The 23626-nt window shown below is 55.3% G+C and overlaps 1 protein-coding gene across 1 annotated transcript in view; it reads right to left on the bottom strand.

The window, feature by feature from the left end:
• IGSF21 (immunoglobin superfamily member 21) overlaps positions 1 to 22491 on the bottom strand; it is a 174228-nt gene extending 151737 nt beyond the window's left edge. The window contains exon 1 of the mRNA XM_055001645.1: positions 22260 to 22491. Within this exon, the coding sequence (XP_054857620.1) occupies positions 22260 to 22317 (58 nt within the window). The 5' untranslated portion in view covers positions 22318 to 22491. The remainder of the gene's footprint in view (positions 1 to 22259) is intronic.
• Between the last annotated feature and the right edge of the window lie 1135 nt (positions 22492 to 23626).

Here is a 23626-nt window from a genome sequence, read left to right as displayed (position 1 = left end):
CCGCAAACCCTTGTGCCTTTGAGCGCCCCCAGTCAGCTTAAGCAGCTCTCCTGACCAGGCCCTTTGGTTCCCGTGAGGGTCCTGGGAGCTTATGAGGGCAGTGGAGGGGGAACATTGTATGACTCACACAGTTAGAGAGAAGGCATTCTCCTGGTCTGGCTTCCTGACCCAGAAAACCCACCTGGGGCCTTGCTTGCACCTCTTTGTTTGGATGAGGGGTTTGGGGCCAAGGATTTGCTATGGTAAAGACCATAGAGATTGGGGAAACTCCTAGAGTGTCGTGCATGTGGTGACAGGAAGTGACTTCATTGCTACATCATCTCCGACTGAGACAGCGGGTGAGAGCGGGGGAGAACTGGCAGAGGCGAGAGGTTGATCTCTGTGGCAGGCACCCTGATGAGGGTAGCTCCAACCTCAGGGTCTCTGGCACTCTCTGGGAGGGTTGCCGCATGGTCATACAATCAAATATGCCCTGGAGGAGGACTGAAGGCCCTACACTGCAGGGACGTTGGTTGAGCAACGTAACCAACACTACTGCTACATTCACTTGGGTTTTAATTGCTGGGGCCTGCCAGTTTGTCAAAATGTGATGTGATATTTTGCATTTTAACAGTGGTTTGTTTGTTTTTTAATACAAGGGCTGAGTAGAAACCTTCAAAATGAAAAAGCAAACAGGGAAGAAGAGGAAGGAGGGCAGCCAGCTGAGGGCTGGAGACAGAGTGAATACTTTTGCTCCGGCGGATGAATTTTTAGGAAATCCAATTATCGCAGCATTTTGATGAGTTCCATCTCATTTGGAAGTATTGATCTTTTTTCTCTTGATATCGTTATATTTAATGCCTGGCCTCACCATCAATTCAGCAGCCAGAAGCTGAAAGGCCTCTCCCCTCCCCCTTTTCAAAATTTACTTGTGGAAAGATACACAGGCCAAACTCTTGGAAGAAACCTGTCCTATTAAGGAGGATTAATTAGAGAAGGAGGAACTCAGAAAGAGCTGTTTTTGGAGGGGGGAGACACATGGGTACGCCAAGCCCATCTTGGAAGCGACTTAATATTTGAGTCTCTATAAATGGAAGCATTTCTCAGACACGCTCATTTGCATGAGAGCTGAAAAATGTCAGCTGCCCAAGAGTTTGCCAAGACAAAAGACACGCCATCGATTCAAGTTGAACGTTTCTCACTCACCCACTCCAGCAGGCATTGCCACCCACAGAAGTTTGGAAGAACAGCTACTTCCAGAAGCTGGAGAAAAAGAGGCCCTGGTGTCATATGCTCTGCCTCCTCGGCGCTACCCTGGTTGGCCTGCCCAGGGGTGAGGAGATCCAGGAGACCCCCACTTCAGTCCCTGAGTGTCCTCCTGTCCTGGAAAAGGCCTGCCACGGCCTCCTCGGGGCCCACAGCTTGGGGCCCCATCCCACAAGGGGCGTGTGTCCTGTTCACCACAGCACGTCAACCATTGTGATCATGCCAAGAAGACGCGAGGCAGTCAGAGCATCAGCTAACAGGCAGGCAGGGGCAAAGCCAACTTCCTATCCATAGATACCCTTCACTTCAAAAAAAATAATGCTGAACACCAATGACCATGTACTGGGTGGCAAACGTAGCACAATTGGAAGAAGCTCCAGGTACCCTGGCTGGCTGCATCACCTGGCTAACTGGCCAGGAGAGTTTCACCACGCTTTCCTTTCCAGAAATGTCTGGCCTGACACCAGAAATTCTCTTGGACACGTAGCACAGCAGCTCAGAGGGCTCGGCTTCTGGGGCAGCAGCAACACATCTCTTTTGCACACACAAGTCAACCGCCACCAGGACAAAATCTGAGACCTGCCCCTGAGAATTGATCTTGGGCTTGATCTGGAAACTGCAGCTGGTTCAGAATGCAGCTGCACGGGTGGTTGCCAGAGCTCCAACCGTGGCTCATATAACACCCATCCTCCGTCAGCTGCACTGGTTACCGGTTGAGTACCGGGTCCGGTTCAAGGTTTTGGTGTTGACCTATAAAGCCCTATGCGGACTGGGCCCAGCATACCTTCGGGACCACCTCTCCCCATATGTTCCCCGGAGGTCGCTTCGATCTGCTAATAAGCAGTTGCTGATGGTCCCCGGCCCCAGGGAGGTCTGTCTGGCCTCTACCAGAGCCAGGGCCTTTTCAGTCCTGGCTCCGACCTGGTGGAACTCTCTGTCTGAGGAGACTATGGCCCGGCGGGATGTGCTATCTTTCCGCTGGGCCTGCAAGACGGAGATGTTCCACCAGGCATTTGGTGGGGGCTGGGCTGTCCTCTCGCCGGCCAGACCACTGAAGACCTTCCACCACCCATGCAGGACAATGCTGCATTTTAATATTTTATACCCGCCAATTTTAATGGTTTTTTATATGATGTTTTAATGTTTTTATAATGTTTTTATTGTTTTAAGCTGTTGTTAAATCGCCCTGAGCCTGTCTGACGGGGAGGGCGGTCTAGAAATGTGATTAAATTAATAAATAAATTAAGGCACTGACTTCATCCCACCCCACTCCTCATCGCCTCCACAGCTCAGGGGCTGAGCTCCTGCTTGGCATGCAGAAGCCCCCCTCCAGCACAGTCCCCCCCCCGTCTCTCGTCCAAGGACCTCAGAGCCAAGCGACAAGTGGCGCCTGACACAGGTTGGACACTTGTCAGCTTCCCTCAAGTTTTGATGGGAAATGTAGGCATCCTGGTTTTACAGCTTGGCTCTCCATTACAGCTGCAAGGCCAGGATGCCGACATTTCCCATCAAAACTTGAGGGAAGCTGACAAGTGTCCAACCTGTGTCAGGCGTCACTTGTAGCTTGGCTCTCAGATGCCACAAAAGACCATTCTCTGCCCGATCCCTTGGAGATTTGCTGCCTGTGGGAGGAGACAATTCTGGGCTGTGTGTGGATTGTGTACTTTCTGGGGAGAGATCCCAGGTCAGCTGGGGAGCCCCTGTTGGGCAAGAAGGAAGTCCTCTCCAGGTGGCCCCAAAGGACGCCCGTTTGCACGGCAAGATCCCAGCTGGCCTGACTCCACACAGCAGCTCTGGAGGGTCCCGAAGCAGAAACTCGGAAAGCTGCAGGCAGAGCCAACACATCCGGCCCTTTCCGGCACTGCAGCCCTTTGCCCTCCCCCTGGCCTTTCCGGCTGTCCCTTCTTCCACCTCCCGACATGCATCTTGCTGCTTCAGGCTGACCTACACCACAGACTGGCTCACTGGAAAGCCTCTCCTTCCTTCTCAACCCCTCCCCAACCAATTTGCTCCCTGTGATTAATAATCCCGTTCCTTTTTCCGTAATGCTGCGCTGCTAATAAGATTAAAACATATCTCTCTCTTACAGAACCGATCCATATTGCTGATTTACCGTTCCTTTTCAGACGCTACAGAAACAGATGAGAGGAGCCGCTGCCTTAATCCGTCTCTGAGCCGCGGCAGGAATAACGCCTAATTAATACCTTTCTGTCTCCCCATTTCGCCCAGCTATGAAAGGGCTCTCCAAAATTAATCGGGCACTTGGCCGCTGATCCTCGCAGCCAGTACTTGGCCCTTTGGCCTGAATGTTAGTGATATTCTTGGCGGAGGGGGCAGCATTTGGTGGGTTTCTGCTGTTGGCGCAGCAGACTAGGAGGCCCAAGAGGGCCCCGAAGTAATGCAGCGCGCATGTGCTGTGCCAGATTGGACGGGGGCACTTGGCACCTGTGAAGGAGCCCCCTCCCTTTTCAGCTTCTTCCTGCACCTTTGGTGGAAAGCAAGGTGACCATCATGGAAGCACTTGAGGGAATATCAAGGAAATACCAAGAAAGCCCCCAGGCCTCCTGGGGCTCCACATCTTGCCAGCTTCTCTCTTGCAAGGCTCTGAGCTGCACCGGTCGTGCTTCCCACAGTGCTGGCACTTCCTCCCCCCCCCCTCTCAGGACAAGTTCCCCTTGCTCTCAAACTGCTGATCAGCTCAATGTAAAGCAAGCAGCAGTCTGAGGGTAAATGTACATTTTGGGGCAATTTGCATCATGAAGGTGGGCAGCTGGACAGCATGTTGCTGCGCACGGCCGGGATTTGCGATTCTGCTGGGGCTCACAGGAATTGTCACCCTCTTGGCCTTCTCAAGGAATGCCTGAGGCTGCAAAAAAAAGAAAGAAAACCCTACAATTCCCAGTCAGCCCCAACAAGAAGCCATGCTGGGGAAGACTGGGCAGCCTTTGACAGGGCAGACAGGCCCAGGTTGGGGGCTCTCTCCTGTGCAAAGGGCCATGCCCGTTGGTGCCGGCAAGGTCAGTTTCATGGCTTGGAGCAGGGCAATGCTGTGGGCGAGGGGGGTGAACACCTGCCTGTCCACTGCATTCAGCACTGGCCAATAAGCACTTCAGTATTTTGAGGTTTGGGCAAGGATTGCTGGTAAGAATGCCAATGGAGCTTGGAGATGTTCACCTGTGCGCACCTGCAGAGCATGGCCGCCGCAGTGCCTCTCTGACTGCCCCAAGATGCTCTGCAGAAAGGCTGAGGCCCCTCCCCAAGGGTCTCACACACCTGCCCTCTAATCTCCGATTTTGGGAAGACGAAGGGCACAGGACAGTTGCGTAGCAGCAAAGGGAATTGTCCCCTGCTCATGCTCAGAGGCACTCTGACGCAGGGCTCCCCCTTGCTTGGACCAAAGCCCCGGCAGCAGCTGCAGCTTTAACAACACCGGGAGGGGGAGGGGAGGCAGAGCCTGTCTGACGAATGTGGTGGGGGAAAGCTGACACACTGCTTTTAATAAAACATAACGAAGCGTGGAATCGTAAAATATTTCCTTTAATTCAGTGCTCCCGTGAGGAAGGGGTAATAGCGGCTCGGTAATGCATGAGGCACTTTGGCTGGAAGAGATGGAGAAGCTTGTTTGCAGAATGGGGTCCTTGAAAAAAGAAAACAAGGCCTGGCCAAAGGCTTGGGAAGGCGTCTGCAGGGGGCACCAGCTCCAAGCCGCCTCCACGCTCTTGCTTTTCTAAGCTCAGTGCAATGCTGCAAAAAATAAAATACACCCCCACTTCCTGCCCCCTCCCCACATCTCTCCCCCAGCAGGAGATTCAGGACAAGCCTTCCTGTGCCCGCGATGCAGGCCCGTCTTCCAAGGGCTTAATAACTCCTGCCTGGCCCGGCAAATACATGAACCTGCCTCTACCGTCGAGGGCGGAGGCCAAACTGCTGTCCCAATATCCCCACTTCGACTGTGGTTCTCCCTTGGAAGAAACCATGTGGGGAACCTTTCTTTTTACACCAGCTTCCTTGTCCCTTGGGACATTTTTTCCCCATGTTACAACTGACACTTCCCCCTATCTCCACATTGGTTTTACCTCTGTGTGTACAAAATGGTGTGGAAGGAACAAAAGAATCACAAAGGACGGTAATCCCAACAAAGAGGACCAAAAGCACACATGAGGACAACATCGGAGAGACACAGAAGGGCCCTCCCGAAGAGGGTCTTGCTGCCCCCCTCCCAGGCCCAGACCGGCTGGGGAAATGAGCCACTTAGCTCGTGTGCCCAGTCGGCAGAGGAGAGTGTTTGCTGCATCTCTGCATGCTTTGCTGCACCATCCAGCGAACTGCTGGGGTGATCATTCTGTCCCAACTGGCATGAGGCACTGCGGACTGTACCAGCTGTTCCTGATTCAGAAGGGCTGCACAGAGAATGATCTTTATACCCCTCAGACAGAAACCTCTTCGGGCGCACAGGACGCATCCACGACTGCTGCCTCAAAACCTTCAACCAGGAGAGGCTGGGAACGGAGCCGGGGATCTCCCCACAGGAAGGAGCCAACCTGCGCTGCCTGACGGACAAGTGGCCGGGGGGCCATCGGAGCACAAGAAGGCACCCTCATGCTAAGGCCCGCCCTCGCTCCCTCCCCCCGGGAATTTTCTAGCCAACCATCAGCAGCACTCAGAGTTCAGGGCTGCTCCGGGGACCTTCAGTGCTGAAGCTGCTCAAGCCGTCCCTTCCACTCTGCTCTGGCCGGGCGTGGCACTCCAGAGGAAGGGCGTTCCCATCCGCTGCTACTAAAGAGGCCAGAGATATAGCAGGGGGCCTTCAATGGCTGCCAAACTGGGGCCAAATAGAAAAGAGTCCAGTGGCACCTTTAAGACTAGCCAACTTTATTGTAGCATAAGCTTTTGAGAACCACAGGTCTCTTTGTCAGATGCATCTGATGAAGAGAGCTGTGGTTCTCGAAAGCTTATGCTACTATAAAGTTGGTTAGTCTTAAAGGTGCTACTGGACTCTTTACTATTTTGCTACTACAGACTCACACGGCTAACTTCTCTGGATCTATGAAACTGGGGCCAGGGCCCCTTCCAGGTTCTTTCTACTAGTCACATGTGAAGTCACCTGAAACCAATCTCACCAGAAGTTCATCTATTGGGTCCAGGATTTCAGGTGAGGCAGACCTTCCCCAGAAGCCATGGCTCTGTTATCCTTGTAGCCCAGTGGTTAAGTGGTTCGGCTGTGAATCAGCCCTCTGCTGGTTCGACTCCCACTCCTGCCATGAGCTCAGCAAGTGGCCTTGGGTCAGCCCCTCCTCTCAGCCCCCGCTCCCCAGCTGTATTGTGGGGATAATAATAACGCTAACTTGTTCGCTGCTCTGGGTGAGGCAGTAATCTGTCTAGAAGAGTGGTATATAAATGCAGTTATTATTATTATTATTATTTAAGTGGAGTTGCTGGGAACTGAACCTGCAAAGCAGGCACTTTCCCACCCAGCTCTTGACCTCAGCTGGAAAAGATGATAACTGCTCCCTGTGTGAAGGAAGCTAAGTGCTGGGATTGCTCGCTAAAACGGGAGGTTTGTAGTGCGGTCACTTCAAATGCATACCTCCTCACAGTCTTAAGGGCTTTCTTATTTATTTGAAATATTTCGACTCCCATTTCATCTCCAGGCAGCAGCAAACCACAGCAAAAGCACAAAGCTGAACCAGCAGAGCCAAAATGCGGAGGCAGCAGAGCAGGAGACCAAAGATGGTTCTCCCAGGCGCCTAAAAAGAAACAACAGGGAGCCTATCACCTCTGTCCCGCCACTCCACTGAGCAGGGTTTGAAGCCGTCCTCCAATTTAGGGGGCTCTTCTGTTAGAGGAAACGCCACTGAAGTTGGAGGAAGTCTCCTTGGGGGGGCGGGGGGCTGGAGCCACACCACTAACGGCAAAGGGCACAGACTGAATGATGAGCAGAGTGTCTCACAACTGAGGGGCCACCACAGAAAAGGCCTCACCCCCCACAGCCAACAATGATATGCAGATAGTTTCAGGCAGGGAACCGTGTTGGTTTGTAGTAAAAGGGCAAGGTCTGGGCCCAGCAGCACCTTAAAGACCAATTAGATTTCCAGGGGGTGAGCTTTCGGGAAGGGAGATTTGACTCTTGAACACTCAGATCCTGGAAATCTAGTTGGTCTTTAAGGTGCTGCTGGACCCACACAATATGAGGAGGCCCACAAAACATGACCCCAGATGCCTGCCTTCCTCTTTGGGCAGATTCTCACGGGATGGTGGCTGTGCAGGTAACTAAATGCTGTGACATTTCTTTGGATCCGACTACCTTACAGGGGTCCTTCTCCTGCCTCATCGCCCCCACCCCTGCCTCGAGCCCTTCTTTACACTTCCGGGACAGGAAACCTGCTTTTGTGTCCCCTCGCTACGCGTCAAGAGCAAGCAGAGATTCCCCTCCTACCGAATTCTGCACCCTGTGATCATCTGTGCATCAACACTTTGGAACTGTGGAATGCCACGACACACTTCAGTAATCCCCAAATGGGATATTATATTCCTGGAGCTGTGGCATTGGAAATCTTGCTGCATCTGTTTTGTCCGACACAATACGCTAAATATAACTGGAGAATATGTTCTCTCTCTCTCTCTCTCTCTCTGTCTTTTTTCCCAAGAAAGATAATGTTGTTTAAATCAGCCCTCTAAATGTTTAACGAGTTTGGTTATTTTTTCCCCTCTGCAGGAAGCTCTCAACAGAATACGGGGGCGGTGGGCGGGGGGGGGAGCACTGGTAGAAGGGGAGGAGGAACGAGCGATCAAACTTGCTGCAATATCCTCCACACAGGACAGTAAATTTAGATCCAGAGCTTCCTGGAAAATTGAACCCAATGTGTCTCGTTGCAGTGCGAGATGGGGAAAGCTGCCTTCGCTTCAGAAGAGGAGGCCTGGGGCAGACAGACCTGCACCCCCTTCCCGGGGGGGGGGGGTTGCCACTGGCACACACGTTCACACAAGGTGTGGGCAGCCCTTCCCCCATCTGTGTCCCTTTACTGCCGACGATGAACCAAGTCCTCCATTTGGCACCCTTCCCACAAACCACCGCAAGTTTCTGTTAATGGTCTGTGGGCGGAAGATCTCCCGAAATGAATTTAGATGTTTCCTGCAATCCAGGGGCCCGCAGATGCTAAAACTTACCCAAATTTGTATCCAGCTGTTACCCACAGACCAAGAGAGATGGCAAAATTCTGAGAGACAGCCACAGAAAATGGACAAAAAACATTGCAGCTACACCCCACAATGGAAACCTCACAGATCACAGGTGATTTCGAAGAGGAATCCAAAAACATCCCAAACTCATTCTGCCTTAAAATCTCTGCACAGAACGAACCCTCCTGGTTTTTCAGGGGAGATGAAAGACAAGGAGGAGAGCCAGCGGGCTTCGAGGGCAAAGGGGTTGGGCCCAATCTGAAGCCAAGCCCCCCCTCTCCCACCCTTAGCATCAGTCCAGTAGCACCTAGAAGACTAACAAAATTTGTGGTGAGTCATGGATCACTTCTTCAGATACTGAAGAAGAACCCGAAGAAGTGAGCTGTGACTCACGAAAGTTCATACCCTACCACTAATTTTGTTAATCAGCTTTCCATCCTTTCAATGTTGGTAAAATGAGTACCCAGTTTCCTGGGGGTAAAGTGTAGAGGACTGGGGAAGGCCGTGGCAAACCACCCCGTAACAAAAAGTCTGCCAAGAAAACACCGTGATGCGACGTCCCCCCTTGGGTCAGTAATGACTCGGTCCTAGCACCTTTCACAGGTGCTACTGGACTCTTGCTTTTTCCCACTGCTACAGACAAACCGACACGGCTACCCATCTTGATCTACCACTTCAGCATGTCACTCACCATTGACTTTCATCGCCCATCTCTAAACACGGGAGCAGTGACTTACAGGATTGCTGCAAAGGATTGATAAAACAGTGAACAAACACACTGCGCGCGCGCGCGCACACGCACACACACACACTGAAAACAAAGGGGGAGAAGCAACACAAATTAATCACAAGCTCAGCCAAATGGTGCAGATACAGTTCTCTGTGCAAAAGTTGGAAATAAAAAACTAAATGAAGGGATCCTTGGTCATTAGGTTCGCTCTACAAACGGGACTAGGTCATTTGGAAATCCAAAATGCAGGATGAAATTTGGAGGAAAAGAATTTTGGAAACCTCCCTTGAACTTCTGCAGAGCCTTCATTTCCTGGCTTAGGGGGAAAAAACACACCAGAGAAGTGGCCCATTTCTCCACTTCTGTCCTTGACAAAGAAAATGGCAGCGTCCTAGTTTAGACATTTGTTTCTACAGTAAATCAATTTGTTGCCATTTCCACCTGACCGCGGCAAAGCCTCCATCCCCTCCGGCAGCACTTCCGTATCACCGCTATGCCACCGCTATCGACACGGCACGTACTGAGGATCCATCGCTCTTGTCTAAAAGAAAAGCCACAAGCATCGCTAGCCAGTTTGCAGATATTTATAACGTTATCATATTCCTCTATCAGGAAGTTTTAAATCTCCGGCGAAAAGAGGGAGGGAGACCGGGGGGGGGGGGAGAGCCTTTTAGCTGTGTTAATGGAAACTCACTGTGACTGTTCTTACAAGGAAGAAAGAAGATTGTGTGTCTAAGGAAACAGAGACTTCAGTCAGTGGCTTGGGTCTTTGAGCAGCTGCAGTCACAGCCAGAGGGCTGGAAAAGCTGAAGTGACAGCAGAGCTCAATGGAACCTCCATGTTCAGAGGCAGTATCGTTCCGGGAGACAAGCAGGTGGAGAAGGTGGTTGCCCTCTGGCCCTGTTGACAAACTCCCAGGGGCCTCCGGCTTGGCCACTGCTGGAGCCAAGAGGCAGGCAAAGAGGGACCCTCGGTCTGATGCGGCAAGAAAGCTCTACTCAGCCTAAAGATGATTAGGAGGCTCTCTCTCTCTCTGGGTCTTGGGACCTACGCATCGGAAGGCCTTGCAGAACCCCACCCACCAGAGCAAGAGACGGGGGGCAGCGGTTCAGGCCCTAAGGAGGACTTTGAAGCCAACTCCTTAACCGACCCCCAAGCAGTGGAGGGGCAGCAGAGCAAAGCTGCATGGCAGAACACTTCCTCCGAATGCAGGGGGCCCTGCAGTCAGCCCCCAGCATCTCCGGTAGAAATTTCTGGGAATGTCCTTAAGATCTTGGAAAGCCGCTCCCAATCCGAATGGGCAATACCGAGCTTGGATGGCCACCAACCAGGCTCCAGAGAAGACGCATGCCAGCAAGATTTGTTTCAAATGAGGGCAGCCAGAGATGCCAGCATGGCAGATCGCGCATTGCTTGAGACGGCCACTCAGGATCCCAGGTCACTTCGAGATCTCCAGCAGCATTTAAGGGCACTGTTGGTGCTGCCCCAGAATCCGGTCCATTGGCAAGCTGCCCACCAACACAAATCAAACCAAGTCCCATTTCTAGAGACCTATGCAAACAGCGCATGGCCCGGAGCCGGATTAGACCCTTTCCTGGGGCTCCCTCTTACCAAAACGCCCCACATACCAAGGAGATCCCATTGCCAGATCTCACAGGATCCCCCCCTACTGTGGCCCTTAAATGCTTCAGAATTCTAGATTATCACTCACTCACTCTCGGTTGTGATCTTACTTGACCTCGCATAGTCAGTCAATGCCAGCCCCAATAACGCTGGAGGCAGAGGGGCTTTACTGCCTCCGTTCAGGTGGGTGGAAGCCAAGGCCACCCGTCAACTGCCGAAAGAGGAAAGAGCTTTCAACCAAGACCCCAAACGCCTCACCCAGCCCCAGACAAGTCCATTCATCCTCCTTCCCACAATGAAATATTTTGCTTTGGAAGATGCCGCTGCATATTTCAGGGCCTCTTAATTGGCATCTCGGCAAGGCAGAGACCCACAGCCAGCGACGGCGCCGCTCCAGCGGAGGCCCCTCATCCCCCTTGATTTCCACGCAGGCCAGTTTCACAGACACACAAAAGTCAAGCACCGCAACGTTGCTGCAGGGGGATGGTGGGGCGGCGCCTTCTCCAGCTGGCGCCTGCCTTCTCCGTGGGTCACCCTGAGGCTGAAAGCATCTCTGGCTGGCCAGAAGCCAACCCGTCTGTGGGAATGAAGTTCGGATACATGCCAGTGCCTCGAGGACTGAGGTTGTGGACATCTGTTAAACATCTTTAACGTTAGACGAGGGATGCTTGGGCTGAAGCTGGAAAGTAAAGCCTCCATTTCGCCTGGCCCCACGGCAAAGGCAATGGCCCTGGGAGGCTGGGCTGCTTCGAGCCAAGGCGGATTTTGCAGACGCAACTGGAAGAGAGGCTCAGCGTTGGCGGTTCCCAGCACAGCATCTCTAAACGACACGCCCTTTGGGGATGGATCTCCCCCTCCGCTCCATTCACCAAGCCACCGGCACGCAGCTCCCGTGCCATGGCTGGGCTCCATATTCAGCAGCAGCACAGCAAGGCTGGCCGTCAGACTGTGGGCCAGTCATCCTAGATCAGACTCAAAAGGGTTGTCAGGAGCCACCAGGGTGCTCTAAACACTCCGCCTCCCAAAGCGCTAACTGGCTTGGAGACTCAATTATTCATCGAGAAGATGTGCCAACCACAAGCTGGCCTAGCTTGCGGCGACCACTCTCCTCGAATCCAAGCCCCAAGGCAATGGACCAGCCCACAAATTAAAAGGAGCTTCTTTTGTGGTTTTGCATTGGTGCAGGTGGGGTCATGCAGAAAGGCACCTGGCTGGGCGGCCGCAGCTGGCACTTGCACACAACTGACTGCCTGCCTTGGAACTCGTATCCCCAGAGGCATCCTGGGTGGGCCCTGCTTCATTTAAAGTCACCTGCTGTTTTAAGAGTTGCTTTTGCACCTGCACAGGGGGGATTTCACATGTTGGTGTATGATCCAAACACGGTGGAATAAACTAGTTTCCAGGTAGAAGAGCAGGAGTGCTCTTCCTGGTGGGACGCTCTGCCCAATGAGACCAGGGCCTGGCGGGATTTGTTATCTTTCCGCCAGGCCTGTAAGACGGAGCTGATCCGCCAGGCATATGGTTGATGCGAGGCGGTGCCCCCTAGCCAGGGGAGTACAACACATGCCCTCCCTACTAGCGACACCCTCCACCTATCACATAGTTCCCTGCCAAAATGCTCTGGAGATGGCTCAAAAGGTGGTCGGCTAGATCATTGTGCCGCTCTCTCTCTCTCTCTCTCTCTCTCTGTGTGTGTGTGTGTGTGTGTGTGCGTGTGTTCTAACTATGGTATTTAAATGTTTTATGTCTTTAAATCGTATAAATTGTGAAATGTAATTTTAAATTTTAGTTGTAATCCGCCCTGAGCCTGCTGATGTGGGGAGGGCAGAATACATATACATACATACATACATACATACACATGTATGTATATGTATGTACATATGTATATGTATGTACATATATGTATATGTACATGTGTATATGTATATGTGTGTATATGTATGTACACACACATATGTACATACATATACATGTATGTATGTATGTATGTATATCTGCAATCCACATTAGAATGGTTTTTATTTATTTTAGCAAGATTTGGGTCCAGTAGCACCTTACAGACCAACTAGATATCCAGGGTATGAGCTTTCGAGAGTCAAAGCTCTCTTTGTCAGCCACCCACCTGAAACTACCTATTTATTTTATTTGCTTCATTTATATACCACCTTTCTCCCCATGGGGCCCTGAAGTGGCTTACAGAGCTCTCCCCTTCTGCATTTTATCCTTACCAAAACAACCCTGGGAGGTAGGCTAGGCCGAGGGTGTGTGATTGGCCCAAGAGCACCCAGCGAGCTTCCATAGCCGAGCAGGGATTCCAACCTGGGTCTCCCAAATCACACACCCTCGGTCTAACATGCTAATGCCTACACCACAACTGGGTGTCTCCTTGAGACATACGTGATACACACAACATGCTCAGCTTCAGGAGATAGGCAGGCAAACTGAATGTCTTTGAAGTGTGTGTGTGTGTGTGTGTGTGTGTGTGTGTGTGTGTGTGTGAGAGAGAGAGAGAGAGAGAGAGAGAGAGAGAGAGAGAGAGAGAGAGAGAGAGAGAGGGAGAGAAGTCATGCAACTCTTGCTCCCCGCTCACCAGCATTAAGACAATAAAGTAAATTGTCTCTTCCTTGTAAAGGATTTTTTTCCTTTGACTTGTGTTTGGTGGACAGGGGGAAGGAGAGAGTCAGGTGCCAGAAAGCAACGCACATGTACAAATCATTTGCAACCCTATTTAGAACAATTCCAAACGCTCCAAAAAGTCAGTGTTCTTTGAACACTTGAGGACGACACTGCTCACCATCCCTGATCAAATGGCAGCCCGAGCAGGGAAACAGTTGCACGTCACTAGCCTAAAGCTCATCAACACGGTGAAAGACTCCAGTTCAGAAGACCATATAAAGGGAACTGGCCTTCAGCCCACGACTGGTCTTTGGTTCTTCCAGCTCCACCATCAAAGTGCCCCCGGACGTCTTACTCTGGTGGGATTGCTGCCCATTTCCCCTTGGCTTCCCAATACGCCTGGAGCTCCAAAGTGCCAGCCCAGGGCCGGAAGAGTAAGATCTGAGTCCAGCAGCTCCTGGACCCAAATCTTAGTTTTCTACTGCAAACCAACGTGGTTACCCATCTGCAACTAAGCCCATGCAGACGCTCCCATGGGCAACAGCTGGCTTTCCTAGTTTAGAAGGGGCAGGTGAGAGAAATCAGCTGCTGAGCAACGCAGGGGCAGCCTTGAAGATCCAGAGCAAAGATCCAGCCAGGCACTCCAGCACCCTGTCCCCTGCACTGACCAATCAGACACCCCTAGGAAGTCCATACAACAATATGACCCCCCACCCCTGCCGCCGCCGCCGCCACTATCATCATCCCCAGCAAAGAGTAGAGGCATACTGCCTCCTAACATGGAAGTTCTATTTAGCCTCCCAGACTATTATCACCGACAGTGCCCTCCTCCATGACTTAGTTTGGCCCTTTGGGGTTGACTGCCCCCCCCCACACACACATACTTCTGATGAAAAGGCCCGATGTTCCTCCAGCTGCTGAAAAAACACCCTACAATTGAGGGTTTATTGTAGGGAGGCTGACAACACTTGGGGAGGTGGTGAAAGGTAAGTAAGTGGCCCAAGCATTAGCCTGAAAAATGATCATCATAAACCCAGGAGCCCATCAATATAATAAAAACTTCTGAGAGACAGGAAGGGCAAAGACAGAGATTTTGGCTCAGTACCAATGCCCAGATGGATCAGTGACAACCTGGCCGTGCTTTGGCTGCCTGTCGGGTGCTTGCAGTGATTTATGAGCCAAGAGAAGAGGAAGAAGGGAGAGAACCCAGAGGCGGGTCCTCCCTCCTGCAAACTGGGGTGCTGGCACCAAAAGGTGCCAACACATTGCCCTGGCATTTTCCGAGGCAGCTGCTACGACTGCCATGTTTGGGACTTGATCTCAGCTGTGGTTCACAGGAGTCTAATCCGAATGCAAACTCTGAGACAAGTGAAATGGTCAGTGTGCCTCAGATCACGTGCAGAGTGCCCAGCCCTTCCCAACTAAGGCCTGGCTCACACTGGCAGGAGAAAGGGGCAGGACTGTGGCTGGATGCCCAGGAGTGGAATGGACTGTATCCACTCTGACAGCAGTGGACTGGCCTGCTGCACGGAACCGTCCTTTGCACAAAAGGAAATACCTTCTGCTTGCAAGCAGAAAACAAGCACACCAAGAAGAAATGTTCTGCCTCTAAGTTGGCTCACTTTGCCGGCTTTCCACTTGCAGATTTTTTATTTGACAGAGGGGAACATGACAAAATGGATTCACCGCAGTCTGAAGAGGGGCTGTACCAAGGGTTGCCAGGTCCAGGCCGGGAAATTCCTGGAGATTTTGCAGGCACCACGGCCGGAAATCCACAGTTTAATTACTTGTTGAGGAAAAAAGTATGTCTTTTTGTCAGTCCTGTACCTGTTGCCCATCAACTACTATTATGAGAGAGGCAGAAAAATCTCTCTCTCCTCTTCCTCCACCCTGTGCCATCATGTTATCATGTCCCCATTAATTCCTTTTTTTAAGCCCCAAATTCGTTAACCTTTCCGAAATGGGAAGATGCTCCAAGGGATGCTCCAGGCACCCTCTTTTGAGATCCAGAAACAACAACTGGACAAAGGACTTCACATTAGCCCACCCTCAAGCTCTCTGCAGGGCACCTTGAGGGCAGGGCACCAACAACTGCTTCCAAGAGCTGTCCTTGTGCAGTGTTGTGTCAAAGCGTTCCTGCACGTTGGGAAAATGCTACACAAATAAGAATCTCAGTGTTGCTTTTTTGCAGTGTTGTATTTAAGCACAGGTGGGCACAGGCGGGGGGGGGGGGAAACACACATGAAGTGAAGAAGGTGGACTTTGCAGCAAACAGCTCAGGCTCCATTTGTAGAATTAATTTTGATATTTTCCTGGTTAAGCTGGAATTAAGGAGGAGTGGAATGCAAGAGAGATGGAGTGAAATCCTGGCACGAGAGAGGAAGAATCCCTCAACGACAGCTTTAGCAAAATCCAGCAGCATGAACAAAAGGAAAGCAAGAAAGGGCTCGAGCTTAAACGCTGCAATGGAAAGCCCACAGCCTGCCAATTCCTCCCCTGAAACACACAGAAGGGCAGGAAAGAAAAACAAAGCTCCCTTTGCCTGCTCAGAGCATCCTTCCCCCTCCCCCGGTCACTTTTGGGAAAAGCAACTGCAAAGTGAGTCCCGCTCGACAGGTCCTGCTGGGCCCCCTCTTGCTGCCGCTGCTTCTTCAAGGGGCCTGGGGCTATACAGGCACTTTGGGGGCAGAGAGAGAGACACACACACACATGGCCAGGCACAATCGGTTCCTGCAAGGGAACGGAGACACACACTGAGCTCTGCTATCCCACCTGCCACCGTGAATCCCTCTCGCATGGCTGGATTTGCAAAGAAGAATTAAAAACCAGAGCAAAGAAGGACGGGAGGCCGTCCTGGGAAAGAGGCAGCGGCCGGACTCCTCCGGAAAGAGATGATCTAATGGTGCGGCTTCGGTTGCTTTTGCAACTCCAAAGTGGGGCTGGAGAGGGAAAATGTGGCAGTTGGGCCCGTGGTACAAGCCGTGGACAAGGACACGAGAGACCCAGGGCTGAATGGCAAGGCAGCTGTGAAGCTCACTGGATGACGTTGGGCCACGCACTCTCTCTCAGCCTAACCTACCTCTCAGCAGTGTTGTGAGGGCAAAATGAGGGCAGAACCAGATATGTGGCTTTGCGTTCATTGGAGGAAGAGCAGGATAAATTGCAACAAAGAGATCGGTTGGCTATACATCTCACCTGTGAAACAGTCTGCAGTTAGAGTTGCCAACCTCCTGGTGAGGGCTGGACATCTTCTAGAATGACAACTGATTTCCAGACTACAGACATCAGTTCCTCCAGAAAAAAATGGCAGCTTTAGAGGGTGCACGGTATGGCACTACACCTTGCTGAGATCCTTTCAGGTTCCTCCCCTCTCCAAATCCCGCCCTCCCCAAACTTCGCCCCCCCCCTCAAATCTCCAGGAATTTCCCAACCTGGAAGGGCTGCCTATAGTTTCTTCTGGGGGGTTCGATGCTGCTTGAATAATCTAGCCATGGCCAGTTAGAGGCCTGCTTATTGCTTGTTCCCTGCTGCTCACCCTGTATATTTGCAAACTTCATACAGAACCTCTGCCTTCAGTCTGCCTGGAAGGAAAAATTCTTGATGCAAAAAGGAAACTCTAAGCAAACTAAGCTAACACCAACAACAGCTCATATCCAACCTCTCCACTCCCTTTGTGAACAGGCATTTTCTACCCTCACCAGCCCATACTTTCAGGTCCTTCAACAATGGCTGGACTTTGAGAGGGTTTTCCTCTCTGCCTCTTGTTGGCCACAGCCTACAAAGAGCTCCAAGACAAACTCGAGACCCCCACATCCTGCTGGACTTGGGCTTTGCCCCAGACACAGGAACCCCCCCCCCCCCCAGAGGTAGTTCGCAAGGAGGAAAACACCAGACTTCCAATCCAAGCAGGAATCCCAAGCAGGCAGCTCTCAAAGGAACGGCTCCCCTCCTTCCAGCTAACAGAGCACGCTGGGTGAGAAGCAGAGAGCCAAGGAAAGCTGGGAGAATCCACCACAGGGTGTTTTTGGGGAGGGAACTCAAGGCCACCTTTGCAGGGCACGGCTTTTCCCATGGAGCAGCAGATCCCCCCAAGCACTCCGTGGAGATCACCTAAAGGCAACAGGGGCATCCAAAATAGACCAACAAAAGACGTGGGTGGGAATCTCAGAGCAAAAACTTGAGCCCAGGCTATTTATCTTCTTCAGTTGCCCATCTATTCATTTTTTCACAACGTTTACAAGCTGGGTTTCCTGCCAAGTTGACGCCCAAGGAAACAACCTACCACTGCAAAAGCATTCATTAGAACAGCCCAGGAAACATCGATAAACCCCCCCCCACCCCCCACCCCCCAAAGTGTCGAGAAGCCAGCGACCGGAGCCAAGTCCCAAGTTCAACAGCGACACTTACAGTCTCCAAAGTGGCAGCAGGAAAAGAAAGGGGCATCAGGCCAGCCCCAGAAGCCAATCCCAGGAGACACAGAACAGGTTCACTAAGCCCAGGTGATGCCCTTCACCAAACCTGAATATTTCCAAAAAGGTTCTCACTTCAGCTGCTTGGCTGGCCAACTGCCCAACTCACGCCAATGCCTGCATTTTTATATACCCCTTGGTCAGCTGACTGACATATCACATGATCAGAAGCAAGGGTGCTCACATCTCCCATACAGGTAGACATTCTTAAAGCGATAGCGCCAACCAAGCCCAGGAGAAGCAGAAGCTAAAACGGATGGCACCCCATCGTGCCACCTTCTGCATCCCAGAGGAATGGTGATGGGTAGCACCAGGTGGCCACGCCACATGACTTCCTGATACAATTATCCTTTCGTCAGCATTCATCCTTTGCAAGGTACACACCAGGGTTACATAGGTACACGTGAAGGTGCCTTATACTGAACTCCGCAGGCAGCGTCTCCCCAGGGTCTCCCACAGAGGTCTTTCACAGCTCCTCCTCCTCCTTCTTAAGTGGAGATGCTGGGCACTGAACCTGGGGCCGCCTGCATGCCAAGCAGATGCCCGGCCGCTGAGCCACGGCCCCTCCCCTCGTTCCGCACACCATCACAACTCTGTGGCTGTCACAAATGAATTCTGCACCTCTAAGATCACTAACCTTGTGGGGGGGGGGGTGTGCCATTGTGTGGATCTGGAGGGGAGGGGAATTGGTTGCTGGTGTTTGTGGGTGGCTGCCCATCACCCGCAACGTTGCTGTGCTCCGACAGCCATTTCCATTCCAATTTGTCATCAGAGTATCCCACACGGACTTAAGTTTTCCGAACACTCCGCTTGCCCCAATTAACCAGGCCTCTGTTCTTTGTGTGCTGCTTAACCAGGCCACTTGCTCTCCTCCCCCTTTTCAGGAGGCCCTGTGGACCCCCCAAGCTGGCACCTGAGCTTGGACTCCAAATCTGTTTTCAGTGGCAAGGTTAACTAAAGACTGGTGTGTGTGTGTCCCATTGAAGAGTGCCTCTGAGTGAGTGCAGAGTGCTCTTCTGTAACTAACCCCAGCCATTCCTGGGAGTCTGGAGCCAGGCTTTTAACCAAGGGGTACAGCTGCCCCTCAGATCTGAATCCCAGGACCTAATTTGGAAGAAAGGGATTAGCCACTGTTCCCTACATACTTAGCATTTCTCTCCCCAGATTGTTAAATGCATGTTGCTGCAGTAATCCATATAACAGGAGCTGGGCAAAACTGAGGCAGGCGTGGCAGAGGCGAGAATCGAACCAGGGACTATCTGGCCGCTAGGTTACACCAGCGAACTGCAGAAGCTACCGGGCTTAGCAAGGCAGAGAAAGCCTCGTGTGTTCCAGCTCGAATCCACCCCTGCCCCATGCCAACACGCATTTCTGACCAATTCCTACGCACTCACTGATCCCAGGTGCGTGCAATGCGGGGGGAGGACGTGAGCCTGCGCGAAGAGGGCCGGTTCACCCCCCCCCCCGCCGCCGCCGCCGCCGCCGCCGCGCCCCGTTGCCGGCACGGGGCAGGGGGGCCTTGGGCGCGCGGGCGAGCGAGCGAGCGAGCCGCGGCCGGGATGCGCGGAGGCGTCCTCTGCCGGGGGACGAGGGAACGCCAAGCCGGGCCGGAGCCGGAGCCTGGGACGCAGCAGAAGCTCCGCCGCGCCCTTCCGACCCGGGCTGGCTTGCAAGGACGCCCGCCCGCCGCCCGCCTGCGCACCCGCCGCCCCGGCTCTTCCGCGCCCACCGCCGCCAGGGCGCGGCTGCTGGGCCGAACTCGGGGCCGCTGGTGGCCACCCCCTCCCCGGCTCCAGCGGTCCAGGGCGGGGGGCTCGGCTGGCCTCGAGAGGCTTCAGGCCGCACGTCTGCCCGAGGAAGCGCGTCTCTGCAGAAGGGGAGCGGAGCCGACGGAACTCCCGGCCGCGTGACAGCCAAGAGCGGGAAGCATCCTTGTGCGGATTGGATCGTTCCGGGGAGGCCGGCGAGTCTTTTCTGATGCCGGAAAGGGCCTCCTGCCGAGTCAGCCCCGCGATGCAGCCAGCCCGGGCTCGCCTCCTGGGGCGGGGAGAGCTCGCGGGGGTCATGGGCCTTTCCCCGCCCCGGGCCACCCCAGACTGTGACCGGCTGGGCGGCTGCACGAGCTGGGGCAGCCGCGGCTCGAGCGTCCCAGCTGCCCCGGCCCAGCTGCGGGACTGCCCCCCCCCCGACGGAAGGGCGGCGCAGGCTCCCCGGGTCAGCCCTGGATGCTGCGGCCGGCGGGTGGACTGGGCGGCTCGTCCCCGAGGATCGAACTCGCGGCCGTTTGCGCGGAAACTGCGGCGCCCTCGCCGAGCGACAGCCCCTGCGCTCTCAGCCCCGTCCTCCGTCACGACCCCCCCTTTTGTCGCCCCCTCCCCTTTTCAATTTTCTCGACTGGAGGCTCCTCGGGGCAGAGAGTGGCGCCTCCCTCCGCCTCTGCTGCTGCTGCTGCCTGGACGGGGCAGAGGAAGCGAAGGGGCGCTCACGGCGCTGAGCTCCGGCCAAGGAAGCCAGAGGTGGGGCCGCCCGCCCGCAAGATCCCGGGACCCTCGGCGGGCTCAGACTCCACCAGGCCGGAGTCAGAAGTCCGGTGGTCTCCGGGAGCTCTGAGTCTCCAAAGCTCAGCCCTGGGGATCTTACGGGTCTCTAAGGTGCCAGTGGACCCGAACTCTGCCCCTCCAGCCCAGCGCATCCCTCGCGGAGGCTTTCCCGGGGGGCTCGCTCGATTCCCTGCCTGCTCCGCCTCCCTCCCCAGGGAATGGGCAAAGCAAGCAGCATCTCTCCAAAAAATCCAGGCGGAGCAAGACGCTGGTGTGACCCGCAAGCTTGCCTCTCGCTTGCACCGCCCTGTTCGCTCTCGACCTCGGTTTCTTCATCGGCTATGAGCCAGCAGTTCAGCTCTTGGGGGTCTCCCACCCCCAACCAGCATCTCCATCGTGTGCTTCAGGTTACAAGCCCCCTCCCCCCATCCGAACCAGCGAAGCAAAGGAACCGGCCGGTTCTTCCAAGACGCGGCGAGCCCCGAGCTCTCCCCACAGCAACTTCTTCTCAGCCAGCCCCCCCCCCCCGGCCTCAGCCAGAATTAGGCCAAAGTGAGCAGGTTGTGGCACCCGCCTGGAAAGAGCGGAGGCGGCGGGATGACCTGCGCCGAAACCCGGGAAATCCTGCCAGGGAAACCTCTCCAGCCCAGCCTCGACACCTTCGCCCCGGCCCGGCAAGGAGCGAGCCTCTTAGCGCGCCCCAACGAGGGGGGGGGGTCCACCACTGCTCCCAGCCCGTCTGTTCTCCCCCCCGCCCCTGCCGTGGAGGGATTTTACGGTCTTTCCAGAAACCTCAGATACAAATAAATGCGGGGGGGGGGGCGGGTGCTGGGGGGGGGGGGCAGGTAAGGCCAGCAAAGGCCCGTTTGGAAAGCTGCAGGGTCAGATGAGAGACCCAAAAACTGGGGAGGGGCTGTGAGGGGGTCCAGGCTGGAGGGGGTCTCCACTCCCGCGAAGCGCCCCCACAAAGCAGGTCTGTGGAGGGGCAAGGGAGGGCTACGAACCCGGGACTGGTTCTCGAGCACCATATTGCAGGCGGAGAGACACGACCGGAGCGCCCGCCACGACTCTTGCCGGGCTCTTCGGAAACCAGCAGCCACCGCTTCTTTGACCCGGGGAGAGAAACTTTCTTGCTCCCGTTCTGCTGACAACACGCCCCAGCCCCCCCGCCCCGCCACCTGCCCCTGCGTAACCCCCACCCACCCCCCGCGCCCACCAGGGTCTTTGGCCGGCAGAGTCCAAGGACCCCCCCCCCCTCCATGTCCTGAGCGCCCAACTGGAGCAGAGCAGATGCATTTTGGAAACGGAGCGGCGGGCGGGTTGGCCCCCGCAGCCCGGCCCTCCGCCCTCCGGCCAGCCATCACCCCCCCCCCCCCCGCCAGCCCTTGGCTTTTGCAGCCCCCGCCCCGTCCGCCCGCTCTTGCTATCGGCGCCCGCCGAGCCGGACCGGGCTGCGAAGCGCCGCGATCCCCCGCCCGGCTCCACGATGCGCCTTGACTGGGGGCTGGGGGGGGGGGTTCCTCTGGCTTGTGACGAGGGCGATTGCGAAGGCGAGGGCAGGGGAGAGGAAGGGGGAGAAAGCCCCGGCGCCCCTGCCCCTCCCGTGCCCTGGCCAAGGCAGCCGGGCAGCGCTGGGGCGGAGAGAGCCCGGGGCCAGGCGAGAGGGCGAAATTGGCACCAGCCGGGGGCACAGCTATTCCCCCGCCTGCCCCCCCCGTCTTGGCGCCCCGCTGGGGTCCCACCCCGGGCAGCCTGGGGAGCCAAGCCAGGGCAGGGCTGCTTAGGGCGCGACCCCCCCCCCCCCCTGCCCCGTTGCACCCCGGACCCAGACCCGGCCCCGGCCGTCCGACTCACCGCGCGCGGCGTCCCGGAGGTGGCTCAGCAGCAAGCAGAGGGGCAGCAGGCGGCTCATGGTGGCTCCTGCGGTGGCCCGCGCAGCGCGGCTCCTCCATGGGCTTAGAAGCGCCCCGCCGCGCCGCCCGGCCGGGCTCCCGAGCGGACCAGCGGCACAGCAGGGCCGGCCGAGCCCCCCTGGCCGGCGCCCATCGCCCGCGCCGGCCGGGATCGGAGCGGGCACCGGGGAGCGGCTCGGAGAAGCGGCCGGAGCGGAGCGGCGCGGGAGCGAGCGAGCGAGCGAGAGGCGCGCCTGTGGCTCGGGCTCTCCGCCCCTTCAGGGCAGCCCCCGCGCCTCCGCGCCCCGCTCGCCCGCCGCCATCTGCGCCCGCCCAGCCGCCGCCGCCGCCGCTAATCCATCGCCGCTCCTGCGCCGCCGCCGCCGCCGCCGCCTTTAAGCCGGATTTAGCGCGGCCGGAGCGGGAGCGCTAGAGAGGCGAGCCGAGCCGAGCCGAACTGAGCCGAGCCGAGCGCCGCTCCCTCCCTCTCGCTCTTCCTCCCCCGCTGGAGAGGCTTAACTCTTCCGTGGCCGCCCCGTCGGCGCTCCGACCCCGCCTCGCCGGGCGCCTCGGCAAGGAACAGGCGGCTGCAGGTTCCCCGGCGGCGCTCGGTCACGGTTCGGGGAGGGCAGGCGAGAGATCGGGGGGGGGGGCGCAACCCCTCCTCGAACCCCGTTCAGTTGGCCGCTTCGGGGGCTCTGCCCGGCGGCTTAAGGGACCCCCGCAGAAGCGCGCCCCCCCCCCCGCACTCGAGGCTCCCGACCAAGCCCCGAGCGCAGCAAAGCCCCCTCCAGTCAGCTCGCCCCTCCAAAGGGGGGCATGCCCCCCAACTCCCTGAAATCGTGTTGGCAGTAAGCCTCTTGGTACTGGGGCCACAACACTGAGGCCCTGCTTTTCGACTGGCACCCCCAAAGCGGTGGACAGGAATATTCGGATAAATGTCATAAAGACAATTTAAATAACCTGCTACACCAGCTGAAACGCTGCTCAGGGTGAGGCCAGGATCATTCAGGCCATCTTTCTGTTTGGAAGAGAGAGGGGGAGGAAGGGACATCCCACCCCAGGGCATCCCCACAGCATTGGGGCTACAACAGAAAAGGCCCCGATTTTGTTTGGGCAGGCAAGAAGCCTCGAGTGAAAGTGAAAGTTTTACAAGATGCAAAGGAAAGAGGCGGAATGCAACTGCCCAATCTGAGACTTTATCATGATGCAATCTGCCTAGTTTGGTTGAAAGAATGGATGACATTAAAGAACAAGAAACTATTAGCCCTAGAGGGATATAAAAAAATATTTGGATGGCACGCATATTTATGGCATGACAAAGTAAAG

This window comes from Eublepharis macularius, chromosome 17, assembly GCF_028583425.1.
Source record: "Eublepharis macularius isolate TG4126 chromosome 17, MPM_Emac_v1.0, whole genome shotgun sequence".
Taxonomy (NCBI): Eukaryota; Metazoa; Chordata; class Lepidosauria; order Squamata; family Eublepharidae; genus Eublepharis; species Eublepharis macularius.
This window is presented reverse-complemented; position numbering and strand designations above follow the sequence as displayed.